The sequence below is a fragment of the Parus major genome, chromosome 20 (genome assembly GCF_001522545.3).
Source record: "Parus major isolate Abel chromosome 20, Parus_major1.1, whole genome shotgun sequence".
NCBI lineage: Eukaryota > Metazoa > Chordata > Aves > Passeriformes > Paridae > Parus > Parus major.
The window spans coordinates 1183952-1202788 of NC_031788.1; the positions used below are offsets into that span (position 1 = coordinate 1183952).

General features: G+C 52.9%; 2 protein-coding genes across 12 annotated transcripts in view; both read right to left on the reverse strand.

The window, feature by feature from the left end:
• Positions 1-6488: 6488 nt before the first annotated feature.
• Positions 6489-12422, reverse strand: AAR2 (AAR2 splicing factor). Its single transcript, XM_015647942.3, has 3 exons — positions 11641-12422; positions 10028-10257; positions 6489-7576 (listed from the first exon to the last, which is right to left on the reverse strand). Exons 1-3 carry the CDS (start codon positions 12383-12385, stop codon positions 7409-7411), a joined length of 1143 nt encoding a protein of 380 aa, XP_015503428.1. The 5' UTR covers positions 12386-12422; the 3' UTR covers positions 6489-7408.
• A 1288-nt stretch (positions 12423-13710) lies between these two features.
• EPB41L1 (erythrocyte membrane protein band 4.1 like 1) overlaps positions 13711-18837 on the reverse strand; it is a 62369-nt gene continuing 57242 nt past the window's right edge. For all 11 annotated transcript variants that reach the window (XM_015647635.2, XM_015647634.2, XM_015647629.2 and 8 more), the window contains 3 exons: positions 18711-18791; positions 17709-17825; positions 13711-16616 (listed from right to left, as the gene is read on the reverse strand). In XM_015647635.2, coding sequence (XP_015503121.1) covers positions 16608-16616; positions 17709-17825; positions 18711-18791 — 207 coding nt within the window. In that variant the 3' untranslated portion in view covers positions 13711-16607. The remainder of the gene's footprint in view (positions 16617-17708; positions 17826-18710; positions 18792-18837) is intronic.

Sequence of the window (18837 nt, forward strand, 5' to 3'; positions counted from 1 at the left end):
GAGCCTTTCCCAGGAATTCCTGTCTCCATCACCTTCCCCTCCCACCCTGCAGGAGCAGGAACCCCTGGAGCCCGTCCTCAGCCAGCAGGACCAGAGGCAGAGGGGAGGTCCCGAGGGGTGCAGGGGGAGAAGCTGAGCTCTCTTCAGCTGTGTGATGCACACCCTGGAGCTGCCCTTTGGGAGCTCCTCACAGCTCTGAGGGACCCTCCTGCAGGCACAGGCAAAGCCAAAAGATGCTTTCACTGTCTTGGAAGATTTAAATTGTTTTATTTTATAGCTTTAGTCAGGTTTGTTTGCCCCGGGGGAAGGGAAATTGAAATTTCTTTTCTGGGGTCTGTTCCACCAGGCGAGGTCTGGTGAATTTAACAGCTCAACAGATTGGGAATAGCACGGAGATACACAAAAGATAATGACCATTAACGACCATCAGCTCCAAACATCACCCCCAGCATGGTCAGAGACATCTGGTCTGGGACAAGAGAGGTAAGAAAACCCAGAATGAGAACCTAATTAACACTGAAAGCAAAGAGATTTCTGCTAGGAAACCAAATACTGAGAACTGCACAACGTGGGACCAGTGAACATTAAACCATGAATTTCTGTGAGTTTGGACTGTATAAGCATGTAAAAATTCTAGTAAAAGTAATGAGTGATGGAATTATTTTCTCTGCACACCTGGGCAATGTGTGGATTTGTTGCACATCCTGACCAGAATAAAATAATGCCTTTGATTCTCTAACACTAAAAATGCTGTTGAAGAGTTTTTGTTTTTCCCACAGTTTCGGTGACAACTAGGTGGTGATCATGGAAAAAAATTGTTTTACTGCTGGCACATGACAAAACCTCCCATCTCCTCACAGTCCTCAAGTGTGGGGAGTCTGGTGGGTTGAGTCTCATGAGAGCTGGATAAGGACCCCTGGCACAGTCAGAGGAGCTGTCTCATCTTTTTGAAGTAGCAATAAATGTTTTGCCACTGAAGAAGGAAAAGGAGAGGAAGAAAAAAAAAGTAAATCAAAGGTAGCTTTTCCCTTGGGAGTTTAAAAGAATCTTTGCAGGGAACAGTGGATAATAAGGAAGGTGGAACATCTTTTGCTAATGCAGGAGAGCTCTTGACCTAGCCAGTTCTGCTGAGGAATGAAATGAGTGAGAGCCCCAGAAGGAACTTTAGATACAGTGGAGATTGGTCTTGTTAAGGAATTGAGTCCATTAAATGAACACACTTGGGCAGAGAAGTTTGAGCAGTGCTGAACATGCAGAGCCCTCCCCAGTGAGCTGGTGCTAATGAAATAAAGGCTTTAGAGCCCCTGAGTGACCAGCCAACACAGCTGGGTGACGTGTTTAACTGCTCCCTGCTGCACTCACTGCACAGGCAGGGTCTCTCACAAGTCTGTGGAGCTCAGCAGACTCTCAAGTGATGCTTTTTAAATCCTGAAGTGGCTGTCTGAAAAACAAAACAAAAATACCCGCAGACAGGAGGCTGTGCTTCACACAAATGGAAAAACGGAGCCCAAGGGGCAGCCCAGCAATTCTGCCTGACTCCTCTCCCAAGGTTTGCCAGCTCATCCCTTCTCCAGCCTGCCCAGGTGGCAGGAATTGACTCCAGGGACGTTGTGGATCTCACAGAGGTGGTCAGGCAGTCCTGTGGCAGGAGCCTGTGTCACTGCCCTGCTCTGCAGCCACTGCCCACAGGAGGCAGAGAGGAGATCCCATCCCATGGGATGAGTGTGGGCAGCTCACATCACTCTGAAGGGCATAAGAACTTATCCACAGAAGGATTTCAGCACTGAGTGAATACATATTAATGTGTCCTCATAAAATCCTCCATCAAACCTTATTAAAGGATAATTCAGTTTCTGTCACTGAGAGCGGTCGGGCTCTGCCTGGAGGGAACACCTGACCTGAAATGCAGGTTCCTGCAGGGCTGTGAGCTGCAGAGCCTGCCCTGCTGCCCATGGATCAGGCAATCCTGGGGGCTGGAGCAGCCAGCCCCTTCACCCCAGGAGGAACTGGGAGGAACTGGGAGGAACTGGGAGGAACTGGGGCCCGTGGGAAGCACCAGCTCCCAGCTGGGATGCCCAGGAGAGCTCAGGACACGTCACAGAGTTCAGGCACGAGGCAGCAGTCCCAGGATAAGGCTGGGATAACAATTCCTTCAGTGACTGCAGTAGGGCTGTCTGCTGCTGGCTGTGCTAGCCAGGCACGAGCATTCCCTGCAGAGAGTGCTGAGCACACAGGGATGGACCAGGAGCACAGAGAGGCTCCTGCAGCACAAATTCCAACATCCACCACCAAACCTGTGAGGATGGAGCCACCCAGAGGTGCCTCCCCTGCTCTGACACCGTGCTCTGCACAGCAGCAGCTTTCCCTCTCTGCAGCGAGCATTGGCTCCAGCTGGCCAAATCCCAACAGCAAAGTTGGATTTGAAGCCCCTGAGGATGCTGCTGATGGGAAACCTCCCCCAAAAGGCAGCACGAGCAGCCCCTCCCTCCCAGCACACAAGGAAAGGTATTTTTGGGGAAGCAATAAGAACTCCCAGCATTATCAGGACTGCTCCGGGAACATTGAACTCACCAGCTTCCAGCCAGGCCAGGGAAGGGATGAGCAAATTGCCCAGTAAGGGCAGAGTCCCAAAGGGAATTCCTGTCCTGGCTGCCCTGGGGCACCCAGCACTGAAAAACAATCACTGGGAATTCCCACTGTTTAGAATCCCAGAATGGTTTGGGCTGGAAGGGACCTTAAGGATCATCCCACCCCCTGCCATGGCAGGGACACCTTCCACCATCCCAGGCTGCTCCCAGCCCTGTCCAACCCAGCTTTGGGCACTTCCAGGGATCCAGGGGCAGCCCCAGCTGCTCTGGGCACCCTGTGCCAGGGCCTGCCCCCTGTTCCTCACAGGGAACAATTCCTTCCCAACATCCCATTTAACTCTGCTCTCTGAAGCCATTCCCCCTTGTCCTGTCACTACATGCCTTTGTTTAAACAAAGATAATTTCATTTTAAAAAATAGAGAAAAAAAAAATCTTCACAGGATGAAACAGGTCAGATTCTCAAGGAAATTCCTGTCCCCCAGAGATCCTTCCCTTAACAGACATGGCCATTGTTTTGCTTGCTCAAGGGCAAAAAGAATCCCCAATTCTGTTCAGCCAAAAGAAACAGCTCTTGTTTTGTGCATCATCTGAAACCTCCACAAATCCACATCTGCAGGGAAGGGATCTTTTCCAAACCCAGCTTTTCAAGAATAATATCCTTGGCATACCTCTTTTCCAAACCTCTTCAGCCTCCTGTGTGCCCACAGCTACACCCAGGTTAGGCTTTCCTGGATGCTCCAGGCTCTTCCTTGCACTTCCAGCTGCTCCTCAGCTGAGGGAGAAATCAGGGATTTTTTGAATAAAAAACCAATGACAACTTATTTTTATTTTATTTACTTATTTAGAAGCTTGAAACTTGCTTTTGTATTTACTATAATGTATAAAAATCACAGAAATTCTCTTTATGCTGCCCTGTCCTAAAGGTGTGCAGGCACAGCCATCACAGCTGGGGGGGAAAAGCAGCTTTTGCTATTAAAAATCAACAAATGTGGCTAAACCTGCCCTTGGGGGAGGAAAAAACCTAAAAGTGCTGAAACCTTTAGCATAGGATGGAGCTATGTCCTGTTCTGGGGAGCCCCATACGAGCCATGGGCAACCAGTGCCCCCCAAACTCCAGCCCAGGGGGTTTGAGGGGCTCCAGGCTGCCTCCCCTCATCTTCCCTCTCTTCACCATCCCTCCTTTACAAATACCAGCTGATTTCCTGAATTATTTCATGGCTGTGGTGGGAAGAGACATCATCTTTCCAGGCAGCCACTGAGCACACTGCCCTGGAGGGGCACTGGGGGGGCACTGCTGGCACCTTCCTCCTGCCAGGGCAGCCTTGCCTGGCCCTGGGGGAGAGCTGCAGCTCCCAGAAGCATTCCAGGGTCATGGCTCTGAAGGCTGGAGATGTCCCAGTTTCCCAACCATTCCCAGTTTGTTCCATGCAGGACAGGGGGGGCCCAGCCCTGGCACAGAGCTGAGGGAAGGGAGCCTCGTGTCCTTGCCCCCATTCCCTGCTGCCTGCCTGGGGCTGTGGCTCAGGGTTTGGTTCCCAATCCATGTTTCCCTCCAGCTGCAGTGGCCAGGGGCTGCTGGAGGCTCAGCTCAGCTCCACGGGAAGGTGCCAACCCTGCAGGGTGCAGGACATTGCACCACAGCCACCCACAGCAGCTGCTCCCTGGATTTTGCCTCCTATTGATCAACCCATACAGAGTTTATTTGCATCGAGGCTGCCTTGAGGCTCATTAGCACTGTGCTAATGAGGGCCCTGCACAGTGGATGTCTCTCAGGCTCTCTGGAACATCCCCCATGGCCAGCCCTGCCCGTGGGACAGCTCCAGAGCCCAGCACAGAGCAGCACACGAGGAGCAGCATCCTGGGGGAGCAGGAACTGCCAAAGACAGCTCATCCCTGTTCCAGGGCTGCCCAACATGCCACAGTGACTCTGTGGGACAATTACCAGCAGTAGCAGGAGTAAATCATTTCCTTTCTCAGAGAGAGGGGTCAAGGTGCTCCAGTCCATCTTTTTCCATATTCCAGGAGCTCGGTGCCAGCCAGTCCATCTGCAGCTGTATCCAGCTGATATAAACAGTGCTCCAAACAAAGGTGGTGTGTGTCTAAGAAACCCTGGAAAACCTCTCCCTCCTGGGAGTTGTTGGAAGCACAAATGGATTTCTATTGTGTTATTTCTGGAGAGAAAAATAAGGGTGCAATAATAACAGACAGCAGAAAAACCTAATAAAACCAGAAAAGGTCTGGAACTGAAGCACAGTGGACAGAGACAGGCAGGGTTGCCACAGCAAAACACTGAGCAAAGAACAGAAACTCAACTTGCATTAAACAGGACAAGAGAAAGCCCCAAGGAAGAGTTGCCAGTTCAAAACCCTGAGCTGAGTTCAGATTTAAAACCACAGCACTGCCAAGCTTTCTACACCTTCCCATCTGCTCCCTTTCACCTTCAGTTTGATTTTAGAGAACAAGAACCTCCCTGGCTCCCATCTGACACCACACAAATGGGTGCTGCTGATCACACCACGAGTGATTCCCACGCTGGGATCACGGGCACCAATCCACCCCAAAAGGACAGAAGTGCTCTGGCTGCTGCCTTGGCAGGGGGCAGGAGGTGGTGGAAGGAACAGGGACATTCAGAGCACACAGTATTGATTCTCCTCCCAGTAAAAAAGGGACTTGTGCCCTGCTGTGGCAGGAGGGCAGCTCCCTGCAGCCTCAGGCAGCACAATCCTCATGTCCAGCCTGGCAGGGACAATGAAACAAGCAGCAGCAATCCGTGGTGTGGTGCAGGACAACCCAGAGGCCCCACAGCAGGACACCATCCCTGAGACTGAAAACTCGGGTTTGTCCAACATCACCGAGCCTGTGGAGCAGGGGGAAGGAATGGAAGAGCAGTTTGGGGCTTGGGTACCCTCACTGTGGGCTTTGACAGTGACTGCAGGGCCACTGCAGCCACAGGGGTACCCAAGTCCCCTGGGAGCAGCCCCAGCCCAGCCTGCAGAGGCAGGAATGGTGCCAGCCTGCCCCCCTGGCACAGCCCTGGCAGCTGCAGCTGGATGGAGCTGATGCCTCAGTGTCCCTGCACAACGCTCCTGACCTCGATCCAGCACGGAGCCAGAGCTGCAAACACACCCCAAACTCCTCTTCATTGGCTTGCAGCAGCGTGCATTTACCAAAGTCTCTCTTTGGTGCTGAGTAACAACACTCAGCTGCAGGAAAGTGCAGTGTTACTGTCACCTAAAGCTTGGGCAGGGCAAGAAAACATTCCTCCATTCTGTGCTGCCACTGATACACACCCTCCTTCCTGCTGACTGCCACTGTCTCCCCTAAATCTACACCCCCACCTTGTAAACATCCAACAATCCTGTGTGCCCACTCCCCTCTGCCCCAGAGTGCAGTGGGCTCATGAGAAGCAGGTGGGTTCTGGGCACCTGCCTTTAGCTGAAGCTCTGCTGCTCCCATTTCCTACCCCAGGACAGTGACCCCATGGCCTGGCTGCTCTGTGGTCTAGAGACAATAGTGAGAGATAAAAGGAGATATAAGGGGGCTTATAAAAAGGGACAGGGACATTTTATAACATCAGATAGTGACAGGAACAAGGGGAATGGCTTCCCACTGCCAGAGGGCAGGATGGATGGGATATTGGGAAGGAATTGTTCCCTGTGAGGAACAGGGGGCAGGCCCTGGCACAGGGTGCCCAGAGCAGCTGTGGCTGCCCCTGGATCCCTGGCAGTGCCCAAGGCCAGGCTGGATGGGGCTGGGAGCAGCCTGGGATGGTGGAAGTGTCCCTGCCATGGCAGCAGTGACACAGGATGGTCTGCAAGGTCCCTTCCAGCCCAAACCATTCTGTGATTCTGTGATTAACTGGCCCTACTACAACCTTGCAAAAAGAAAAAACCCACCACAATGGAAGTACAATTATATTCTCTTTTGTCAGCTGCAAAATGTGCAGTTCATCATGAGAACCTGACCATTACAAACTGTTACTTTTCAGTCACTGTTTTTGAGCAAAAACATAGGATTTCCAATTATAACAAAACAGAGGATCCAGCTCATGTGGAAATCTGATCCTTGATCTCATGCTGGCTCTGTTCTTTAACAGCTGGGTGACCACAGTCCAGCCTGTCACCAAAGTGTTCACTTTCTTTTACCCCAGGCACAAGTGTCAGCAGTAAATACAAAACCATTCAGCAGAATGGGAGGAACAGGAATGAGGCTCTGAGGTATTGGGTGGAGGAAGAGGCAGGAATTTTGCTGTGGCTTTGAGCCACCTCCCCAGCAGGTAAAGGACAGTGAGCACTGTGAGCACCTGACACAGCAGTGCAACACGAGCCCAGGAAGAGCTGAACTTCAGTTCACAGCCTGGGTCTGGGCTGCTAAAATCACTGTGGGATTACAGCCCTGAACCACAGGTGCTCTCCAAGGAGGGCATCAGCTCCAGGAGGAGAGGGGAGCAGGGATGCAGAAGACAGCTGAGTGCAGGAGGATGGTGGCAGTGATAGATTTAGGGTTGAACTCCATGGTATCAAAATGTCTTTTGCACCTTTAATGATTCTGGGACTTTGTGTATGTTGTTTGTGTTCTAGGAGGAGATGCTGCAGCAGGGCTGGGAAAACCCCAGGGTGTCCAAAGCAGCCACGTGGCAGCACTCAAACTCCTCCAACACCTCTGGTCACAGAGCTCAGCATCTTCCTGGGGTCCCCACATCTGCTTCTCCAGCAGGAAGAGGATCAGCTTTAGAAACAGCCTTTAAGAAGCTGGCAGGGTTGGAAAGGAGAAGGAAAGGGTCATTTTAGAAGCTGTTTGCTCCTAAGGGGGCCTTTAGCTCAGTCCACCTGCACACCCTCAGGCAGCTCAACCACCACAGGAGCACAGTCATCAGGCTCTGCCTCAAAGTCCCACTTGAATTTCTTTGTCAGGTGAGCCTTGAACTTCTCAGCCTTTTTCCTCAGAGTCTCATCCACAGCAGAGCTGCATGTGCAGGAGAACAGCACCTGAAACAAAGAGCAGAGGTGAGGGAGAGCTCAGCCATGGCACCAGCTGGACATCTCCTCCCTACAGAGACACCAGGGAGCACCAGGAGAGAGCCAGGTTGGGATCCACCACCCTGGGACCACTCCAGCTGTGTGGGGACCCAACCAAAGCCCACACCTCCCACCTTCCAGCCCAAACCCATCCTCCCTTCACACCACTGAGTCAGCACCAGAAACATCTGCACTCAGGTAAGAACTTTGTCTGAAGCAGGAGTGTGTTTGTAACTGAATTTGTACTGTGGAATTCTGAAATATGCCAAAGTGTGGGCTAAGGAAAATGTCTTGACAGAAGGAAATAAAAGAAATTAAATACTAGCAGGCAAATTTCCAGCAAGTGTCCAAAAGGCCAGTAGATAACTGCACTCCTCATTTGCATGGGTAGAGATCTCCCAAAGTGTTTCTGTAATATGGTATTACCAAGACTTAATGATACAGAGGAAACTTAATGAAAATACCTTGAATGTCAGAGAGGAATGGGAGCTCTCTGGAAAAAGCCTGGTTATCCCCAGCACAGCCATTCCCTTGTGCACAGGGTGCTGAAGTCTGGAGGAACCTGTGCTTTCCAGCCTCAAACACAAAACAATTAGCATGTCACAAATTCCCAGCCTCTGCTGGTACCCAGGGGGAAGCCTCTGTGTGTGATTAACAGGGCACCAAGCCCCAGAGCCCAGCTCCTCTCAGCCTGGCTCTGCTCCTCCTGAACTTGTGATCCACAACCAATTTACATAAAAAGAAATCTCCTCTGGGGAAAACACAGCCTCTTATCTGGGGGAGACCTGCTGAAAGCTGGATAAAACACTGACAATGAGCAGCAAAGTTTGCTGCTTTGTGGATGAACATTTGCATTTTCCTTGCTCATTCTACTGGAAAACTGGCTCCTTTTAACAGAACTCTTACACAGCAATGCTGGTAGGGAAAAAAACGATTAGAAGATTATTACTTCTCACTTCTTCTCAATGAACTGCACATTAAATTAATTATTTCACCAAGCTTTCCTTTTCTTTAAGCACTGCTAGGGCTGCACAGTCACTGGTGGCTGTGTTGTGCTCTTCCTGCCTTGGATCAGACTCCAAAAATGAAATTGCTGCTTCCAGCAGGAGCTGCACAGACACTGCCCAAGGGCAGCTGAGGCAGAGGATTGTGATGTCTGTGTGTAAAGTGAGGGGTAAAGCAAGGCCCAGAGCTCCCCTGGCACCACTCTGGGGAAATCCCATGGGAGCAGAAAGGGAGAACTCTGAGTGAGGAAGTTTGCAGGGCTCTTCTCTGTCACTGGGAATGTGGTGACTCCTGCAAGGGCTTATGGCTGATCCTGACACCAGCTCCTGCTGAGGGACTGACACAGACAGACAGAGCCCAGGGCTGGACTCAGCCAGCCAGAACCAGCAACAAGGGCTGCCCAAATTCTCCAAGTGCCCTCAGGGGGAGGGAACGGCTGGCTGCCATATCCTGGGTACTCCTGTGAACTGACAGCACTGCTCTGAGCGTGCTGCAAACACAGCTGGGCTGTCCAGTCCTGTAGTGGGATGGAAAAAATCTGCCAGCAGAAATAAAATATAAATTCAAACTGCCCCCAAGACTTGTAAGAATCCCAACTGAAAAATCTGAAAGCACTCAATTAGAGCAATGCTTCCCAAAGCATTTTACCCAGCAATTAAACCCAAACACCTCCACCCTCCCCAAAGTACAGCAAAAACTTGGGGTTAACAAGGAGAGGAATGGAACTGGGAAAGGAGAGGGAGCACCTGTAGCACAACTGCCCACAGCCTCCTGCAGGGCTGGTTCCCATTGCTCAGCTTTATCAGTGTCTCTGATTTGGGCTTTTTTTGGTAAACTAAGGCAGTTTGCTGTGCTGCCAGCACAGTCACCATCAGTGGGAGTAACTGGTTTCACTGGGGCTGAGCCACAGATCTGCCCCCACCCCTCTCAGCAGCAGCAGCATCTTCTGCATTTTGGAATAACCATAAAATCCCTCTGGATAAGAACCTGACTACAGGAAATCCTCAGCTATGCTAAGGAATGGAAAAGCTTCTTAAACACCATCACTGCCCTTAGCTGAATAAAGCTTTGCTGCAGCTTCCCTGCATGCTGAGCAAACCATTCCAAAAATCATCATCATCATCATTAGTCCTTCATGCCAAAGCTTTTTGTGTTGTTTTTTCTTTTAAAGAATGAACAGCATTTTGGAAAAATTAAACAGACATCACATTGCACTTGCCCACCCTCTTTTGTAGCTGTTGGGCTGAATTTTTTCAATTTTTGCCCTCTGAGTAACAGAGGGAAAAAGTGAATCCCTGTGTGCTTAGACAGGCTCCCATCTCCCATTCATCTTAACTCCTCCTCTGGCAGCTTCTCCCCAGATTTGATGGATGCTCTCCCTCCTGCTCCCATTTCCCAGGGAACAGCCACAAATACCTGTAAGGTGCTGGTTAAAAAGTTGTCCTGGGAGACAATGTCCACAAAAAAATCTGCTGGGATTTCGTTGAGCTGGTGATACAGCACGGAAATGAGGTTGATGTAAAGGTCTTGATACTTCCCTATCGCCTCCTCTGAGCGGCACAGGATGTTCAGGAGTCTTTTCCAGTGCTCAAAGGCATCGTACACGTTCCCAATCAGGAAGCAGATGAAGGCAAACTGCAGCTCAGCTGTGTGGGTTCAGAAAAGGGAAACAAAACAAAACATGTAAGACTGAACAGATATCCTGGGAATGTGTCCTCCCCAAAGCTCTGTAAATGATTTCCTGGTTTGGATTTTACAGAGTGCATTCCTACCTCAAACACTGACCCTGTGCTGCTCTTCAGATGGAGCAAAGCAGAACAGGACAGGACACCTGGTAACTGTGATTATCAGCACTGGAGAGAGCTTTACAGACAGCAAACAACACCAAGAAACAGACCCAAACTCAAGGCAGATCCTGCTGTTATTCTGAGAGTTCAGCCTGCCTGTGCTGACTGTCCTGGCATCCTGGGAGAGGTCAGCAGTGCATCAATGAGAGTGTTTGCCTTGCTGAACTAAGAGCCAGGGCTCATCACGGTGGATGCCTGGCATCAACTGTTTTGCCACCATTCCCTAAGATAATTTGTTCTCTTTACATCCTAGAGTTATCTTCGGTAATTTTGAAAAAGAATAAATTGTATAATGTTAACAGACAAAAAATGGATGAAGGGATAAACAAAGGCTTATTCCAAACCAGGGTTCCAGCTGGGAAGCTGGGAGGGCTTCTCCCTCCGTCCTGCAACAAAACAAACCCTGCTCCAGGACCTCCACAGACCCAGCATTTATTTGTAGCACAGGTTGCAATGTAGGCTGGGGACAGGCTGAGCTCTGGGAGGAGCTGTGTCCCCACAGCAGGGCTGGCACAGCCTGGACACTGCCCACACGTGGAGCTGGGCCAGGGAGGGACCAGTCACTGCAGCAGGAACCAAAACCAAACAGGAACACGGGGCTGGGGGTGCCCATCCCCACCTGATGCTCCCAGGACTCTGTAAGAGGTTCACTGAACAGGTAAAGTGCCAGACACCAGAGCCACCTGTGACTGCTGCTTTTGACTTATCTGGGCTGCAGCACCATGTCCTCACACGAGACAGTCGTGGAACAGAATTACACAATATCCCGAGTGGGGAGGGACCCACATTGCCCTGCACAGACTGCCCAGCAGTCCCACCCTGGGCACCCCTGAGATGGGAGCTCTGGCAGCCTCGGGGCCGTGCCCATCCCTGGGGAGCCTGAGCAGTGCCCAGAACCCTCTGGGGGAAGGATCTTTCCCTGAGATCCAGCCTAAATTTCCCCTGACAGTTCCAGCCTCGGGTGCTCTCCCAGGTCACACAGAACAGAGATCGCAGCTGCCCCTCGGGAGAAGCTCTGGCCTCAGTCTCCTCCAGGCTACGGGAACAGCCCCTAAGGCTGCTAAAAACTCCACAAACTTCTGTGCTGCGCTGCAGAGCCCTCGTGGGGCAGGGAACAGGGACAGGTTCCACCCTGGAGCCGAATGTTTGCCCAGCAATGGCATTTCCCCGGGCGGAGCTCACCGAGCAGGCCCAGCGGCCGGCCGGGGTAGCGCTGTTCCATCACCCGCTGCAGGGCGTAGCTCAGGTCCAGGCTGTGCCGGGTGATCTCCTCGGGGGTGGCCCCGGCGGGGAAGGCCTGCCGGGGCAGCTCGGAGAAGCGGATCTGGGTGCCGGCCCGCGGCCGCATGCGGGGCAGCCGGGCCAGGCCCTCGGCGTAGCTGCGGCACTCGGAGCCCAGCGGGGGCCGGCGCTGCCCGGCTCGGTCCCGCGTGTGCCGCCCCGCCGCCTCGGGCAGCACCTCGGCGAAGGCGCAGATCTGGCCGCTCTCGGGCTGCAGCTCCTCGGCCGCCGCCTCGCTGATGAAGTTGCTCAGCGACACCCACTTCTTCAGCGTCTCGTAGGGGTAGGGCCCCAGGAAGGGATCCAGCTCCCGCAGGCTGTCCCGCAGCGCCTCGCCCTGCTCGGGGGGCTCGGGCCGCACGGCCTCGGCCGCGGGGTCCCAGCGCAGCAGCCGCACCTCGCGGCGCCGCAGGCTGAGGAAGCGGCCGGAGCGCGGCCCCGAGTCCCGCCCGGCGCCGGCAGCGCTGCAGTGCACGAAGTGCAGCCCCGGCGGCACCATCTTCACCCCGCGGAACCGCGGCCCCACGGCCCACGCGCTGTAGTCGATGCCGAACTCGGTGCCCTCGGGCACGTCCAGCACCACCACGGCCGCTCCCTCGAAGAAAAGTTGCCGGGCCAGCTCGGGGTCGGGCCGCGGGGCCGCCATGGCCGGGCCGCTCCGCTCGGGCCCGGCGGGAAGCGGCGCCGGGCGGCTCTGGCCGGATATCCGGGCCCGGCGGTTCCGGCCCGGCTGCGGGAGGAGCCTCCGGCCCCGCCCGGCTCCAGGGGCTGCCCGGGCTGCGCTGGTGCCCCGTGGACAGCGGGCACTGCCCCCGATCGCCCCCGTCTCGGTCCCTGTGCCCTCCGGCCGGCCCCGGCTCGGTCTCGCTGCCCCAGCCCATGGCCGGCTCCCAGCCCGGCGCTGCTCCCCGTTGCCTCTCCATGGCTGGCCGCTGCTCCCCGCTGTCCCCAAAGCCGGTCCCCAGTCCCCCCGGCTGGCTGCCATTCCCCTGGGCCCCCGTGGTCCCAGCCCGCAGCGGGACAGACGGACAGGAGCCGTGCCTGGCACTGATGGACAGAGAGACCCCCCGGGGCAGACCCTCGGTGTGACACACACACAGCCCTGAGCAGGACAGCCACTGTCCCCGCACCACGTCCTGTTCCCCAGGACACACACAGGGCCAGGGTCCCTAGAGAGGGGCAGTTCCTGCACCCTGAGCATTCTCACAACCACCCTGGCTGCCCCACGAGTGGCCGAGGTGTGGCCGAGGCTCAGCCCCTGCCGTACCCTCCCAGCTCCTCCGGCCGCAACTCCCGACCTGGCAACATCTTCATCTGCCCTGGCTGGGGTGAGATCCCACCTGCAGAACTGCTTCCAGCTCTGGGGTCTGCAGCACTGCAGAGGTGTGGAGACATTCCAACGAGTCCAGAGGTGGATGTGGAGATGCTCTGAGAGCTGGAGCCCCTCTGCTCTGGAGCCAGGCTAGGAGAGCTGGGGGTCTTTACCTGGAGAAGGCTTCAGGGAGACCTCAGAGCCCCTTCCAGGGCCTAAAGAGGTTCCAGGAGAGCTGGAGAGGGACTTTGGACAAGGGCCTGGAGTGACAGCACAAGGGGAAATGGCTTCCCACTGCCAGAGGCCAGGGATGGATGGGATATTGGGAGAGAATTGTTCCCTGTGAGGGTCAGGAGGTCCTGGCACAGGGTGCCCAGAGAAGCTGTGGCTGCTCCTGGATCCCTGGAAATGTCCAAGGCCAGGTTGGATGGAGCTTGGAGAAACCTGGGATAGTGAAAGGTGTCCCTTTCTGTGGCAGGGAATGGAAAAGGACGAGGTTTATATTCTCTTCCAGCCCAAACCATTCTGGGATTCCATGATTTCTACAAGCTTGCCTTTAGACAAGGCCCAGTATTTCCACGTGCTGTGTCTCTGGTTGCACGGTTCCCCCTTCACTTCTCCATCCTCGCAGTAGGAAAGAGTCCACCGAGGTCCCAGGCTGATTTAGCATCAAACACATTTATTTCACTTTTATTGAATACAAGAACAGTGAGCACACACGCATACACCACCGAGCACTGAAAAGGAGTATGACCAAAGGGGGAGAGGGAGAACAAGGGAAGAGAAAAGGAGAGTTAGTGAAGGAACAACAGAGTGTTGCAGTTGGTTGGTAAGGTGCTTCTCAAATAAAAATAAATACTATTATTATAATTAATATTATTATTATTATTATTATTGTTACTGTTATTATTATTCATGCAATTGCAGGCCAGGTTCAGAATGAATTTGTGGGATTGAGTAAAAACAGGCACTCATGTCTCCCACCCCTTTCCACAGAAAAGGCCCCTGGAAGAAAACAAGCAGTGGCCAGCTATCTGAAACAGAGCACTGTGATGGGCAGGCTGGGGCTGAGCAGCAGAAAGCCACACCTCACCAGGAGAACAAGCAGTGAGCATTTTTCTTTTTTTCCTTTTTATTTTTTTAAGAAAAAAAAAATGTTTCCAATGCTGCCACCCATGGACACACTGCGGGAGCCAGGGGCTGCTCACTGCCTGTGGAACTCACACAGCCCAAGCACACAGGGAGCCCAACTCTGTAGAGCTGCTCAATCCCACGGGAACCTTCACTTCCCAGACTGTACAACGCCAAAAGCAACTCTGGAGGGTGACAGTGGCCTCGGGTGGGCTGTGGAGGTGCCCAAGCCAGGTGGGCTCCCCCGACCCTGAACTGTGCCGTGTGCTGGTGAACGCCAGCACGGCAGGCACACCCTGGACCTCACCAGCCCTGGCAGTGCCACTGCTGGGCACAGCTGGCTTGGGTGCATTGTGAAAACAAACGAGAGAAAAGGAGCCTCTTAGTGACTGCCTGAACTGCTCTTAGGCTGGGGCTGCGCTCTCTGAAGGTGCATGGCTGGAAGCTGGGGATGGGCACTGGCACCGGCAGCAGCCCCTGTGCTCTTGCCTTCCACACCTGCAGCAGAAACCTCTCTGCCAGGAGAACAGACCCTGGTGAGCAGCTGGTGAGCAGCTGCCAGGGAGCAGCTCCCTCCTGGGACAGTGAAGGTGGGAGCAGGATCTGCCCACGGCATCCTCGTGGCGCAGGCGCTCCTGCTCGGGCATCCTGCGAGCCCTGGCAAGGCCTGGCAGAACACACCTGGTCCTGGGCACAGTCTGTGTGAGGGGTGGGAGACTAAAGGCAAAATGGTGCAGAATCATGGGCCCTTCAGTTTCTGCAGGAGCTAAAGACAATTCCAAGAAGGAAACCCATTTCTTTCCTTTCTGGTTTTGGTTCCGAGCCTACCCGAACTGCCTGGTTCACAGTGTACGGGGCCCTGGGCTTGGCCCACGATCCCCTTCCAAAGGCAGCCCTGGAGGAGCCTGAAGGCCGAGCTGGGAGCAGCTCCAGTGACACCTCCTGGTCTCTCCCACCCAGCCTGGGATGCTGGGGACACTCTGCAGGGATGGACACAGCACGGTCCCTCCGCTGCCCATCCCATGGCAGGTCAGGGGAGCGCTGCCATGGCCCTGCCAGAGCTGTCCCCAGCTCTTTGCCATCACATCCCTGCTAGTGGGGGAGGCAGGGCACAAACAGCCCCTCTGCCTTTGACCCTAGTACAAAACTCAAGTACCTCCATTACTGGGATCCAGAAACAAAGCAAACCCACCCCACCCAGCAGCATGGCTCTGCAGGCTGCAGGGGACCCCGAGCCCTGCGGCCCCACCTCGCTCCCCGCTGATCCCGTGGCTCGGGGGGCTGGGAGCCCATCCTGCCTACGGCTGGTGGAGCTGGAGCCTTCCCTGCCCCTCCAAAGCTCACCACCACACACTGCAGATCAGCTGGCACGACATTCCCATCCCTCGCCCTCTCCCCTGCCCCCCCAACCAGCAGCAGCCAAAACCCTTCCCGTTCCCTTCTTGCAGGACTCAAAGTCCCATGTGTGATCTAAGAGTCTCCAAGTACACCAACCACAGTCAATCCAAGAGTTAATGATCTTAAAATGCTGGCATCATCTGTACCAGCACTGTTGAATTATTTCAGCATTGTTCCCTCCCTCCCCCTCCGTTATATAGAATAATATACAGAACTGAAATGCACATCCATATGAAACCCCACAGGCTGCTCATTAGAGATGAGAAACCATGTACATATCATTTGCTTTGTTTGAAATGAAACCCATTCCTAAATACCTTCAGAGAACAAGAGGTTGGACAAGTGCACAGAGAAGATAAGGAAGGGAAGGGGAAGAGTCAACAGAACCCCCAAAAAATGCAAAAAACCAGCATGGAATGAGGAGAAGGGCGAAACGACACTTGTGAATTGGAAAATAACTCTATGGTCATAACTTGAATGTTTTTCTCTCTTCTTTCCAGAGGTGGGGAATGGTTTTGCTTCTGCTTGTGGTATTTCACTTCAGTTTGCTTACTTGCTTTGTTGCAAAGCAATTTTCCTTTCCATTCAGTGTGCAACAAATGAACTCATGATTGTGTGTCCTTTCATGTAACATGCAAGATGGTGGCTTATTGTATTGTTACCGAGATTATTGTTATTATTATGACTTTTTAAATCTGATTTGATCACCAATCCAGGAAATTCTTCAATTTATCTGCAGAGGGTTGGCTTTGTTTATTGGTGGTGTTGTTTGCTATTCGATTCCAGCATATAGCAGCAGTGCAAGGATGCATTTTGTTTCCTGTTTTTATATATATATATATATATATATGTATGTATGTATATATATATATAATATATTTGCTATTCCTTTTTTAAAAATTTTTGTCTCTTGCCATGAACATTGCAGCCAGGATGTCTATGTCTTGCTGAGAAATCCAGCATGAAGGCTCCTTCTCCCCTGTTCTCCAGGTTGGAATATAGATGTTGACTTCCAGGAACATGTTGGTCAAGATTCCTGTGCAAGGCAGATGGAAAGGACCAAGTCATGGAGTGCCAATCCATGGAGGCTCCTCTTGGCATGAGGGCACAGGAGCGAAACTTGGCAAGCACATAGGGCCACAGTTTGGATTTAATTAGCATGAGCTCTGGTAATTAGCAGGAATTTAGGCTCTGGGCTGCTGTTGGTGCATGAAGGACATGAGGGGGAGTTGCTGCTCCCTCACTTTAAGCCATTCAGCTAAAACTGGGTGGATCCTATGGGATGCAGGAATGTCTGGACTTGTCTGTACTGTGGGATGGGACAAGGCAGCTCCATGAGCCTCTCCTGACCTTCCCAGCAGCACTGCTGGTTGCTTTTCCAGGCTTAAAAGCTGCCAATCAAAACCTTCATATGATAAAGAAGTGGAAAATTCCAATTCCAAGGAGCCTCTCCAAATGCAGCTGCAGCTTGGCTGCTGCCAGAGCCCCCAGAACTGTTCCCTCTCCTCTCCACCTCTGTCCCCACTGCTCCCACACGGGGTTCTGGTGGCTGTGCCAGCCCAGAGAGATGCAGCTCCTGGCTCACAGGGAGGAATGGGGTCAAATAGGGCATTTAGGGTGGGACAGAACTCCCCAAGCCCTAGAGAAGTGTCTGGGACTGTGACAGCTTTGGGGTGTCTGCAGGGAGGTGCAAACTTTGTGTGCTGCTGCCTACACCTGTGTGTGTATAAAAACTCTACCTGGGGATCTGAGTGGGACTGAAAAACTGTACGGTTTTTGTAAAGAAATGATAATTTTTGCCAGCATTGGTCTGATACTTTGGCTCTAAGACCCTGTAGCCAAGTGCCTCAGCCTAGCCACAAGCCTGATGTCCCTTCATTCCCTCCCCACCCCAGGGGGATGAGCAGGTTCTTTCCTTTTTACATCAAATGCCTCTGAGCCCTGTGCTGAGCAGGACAGCAGGGTGGCATCCACAGCATTGCTTTTGGTGGCACAGAAGTGGCTTCCTAACCACAGCCAGGTGGCCATGCCCAAAGCCACCTGTGGCTGGTGGGGACCAGAGACTGTGACCTGTTACACCCCCATTAGCTAGCAGGTGTAAATCACACCTGGCAGCTTCCCCACCTACCTGAGGTTTCTTGTCCCTTTCCTCTGGAGAGGGCTCTGTTTCTCTGTACACCACAGCTTTGGTTACCAGCATGTCAGGATGCTGGAGTTTTGCCTCTTTGATTGCTAAAGCCAGTGCCTGGAAAGCAGAAGGGTGAGAGACATTTCAGCATTGTTTATCCTCCCTCTCCTACAATCAGGTACCCTGACTGCAGCCAAAAAGCAGCTGAGTAGGATTCCAGGGAGCAGAGTGGGATTCCAGGGAGCAGGAGGATAGGAATGCAGGGGTTCAGAGCTGAACCCACAGCACCCTGGCAGCTGAGCTGGAGCCCAGCATGGGAACCCAGCATGACTGGGGATTCATCCACAGCTGGGAGACCTCATGTGCTGCCCTTCTCTGCTGATTGTCTGTACAGATGTGCTACTGAAACCTGGGAAAAGGAAAACACTAGGAAAATGTACAGGAATTATAAAATTCATAGTTATAAAAATTATTTTAAAGCCTTTTAATAACTTTATCTCTTTAATATTTTTTCTTAAGTAACAAATCCCTAAGGGTGAGGCCACAGGAAAATGACCCTGTGACCTAAAGACTTGTGTCAGTCTTTGTTATTTCATCACAAAAGTGTGTCACTTTTTGTCCTCTGACACTGAGGCAGAGGCAAAACACCATCACCTGGAGAGACTCAACCTGGAGTGAGATGGTGCTGGAAGAGAGAGGTGACCTGGGTCCCTTTGGAGTATTTCAACAGAGAAAGGGCACATATAAATGTGTTTATGACTGTAAAAAAGTGATGCCCTCACTCTGTTCTGCACTAGGATGTGAACTTTGCCACAGCTTCATGCTGGGAGATGGCCTGAGGGTCACTGCACCCATGGGAACCCACCCTGCTGGACAGGTCTGGGCCCTCAGCAGTCAGTTCCTGGATAAAAGGGGTGAACAGGTTCAGCCAGAAGTACAAACATGCAGTGCTGCATCCAGAGACAGGCAGAACTGGGCAAAGGCAGGGCATCCTGCTCCTACCTGGTCCTGGTCCACATCTTCATCTCCCGTGATGATGATGCGCTTCTCTATCCGGGTCTCGGAGAACCCCCCTTTCACAGTCTGTGTGAGAAGGAGAACGCTCAGCCCTGTCCCAGCAGGCAGCTCC

Bases quoted from the DNA above. Each gene is read 5' to 3' on its own strand.
- AAR2 (XM_015647942.3), bottom strand. From the start codon at position 12,385: ATGGCGGCCCCGCGGCCCGACCCCGAGCTGGCCCGGCAACTTTTCTTC. The intron at 10,258-11,640 runs GTGAGCTCCGCC...GAACCCACACAG, and splicing joins CCGGCCGCTGGGCCTGCTCG to CTGAGCTGCAGTTTGCCTTC. The intron at 7,577-10,027 runs GTATTTGTGGCT...TCTTTGTTTCAG, and splicing joins TTTTAACCAGCACCTTACAG to GTGCTGTTCTCCTGCACATG.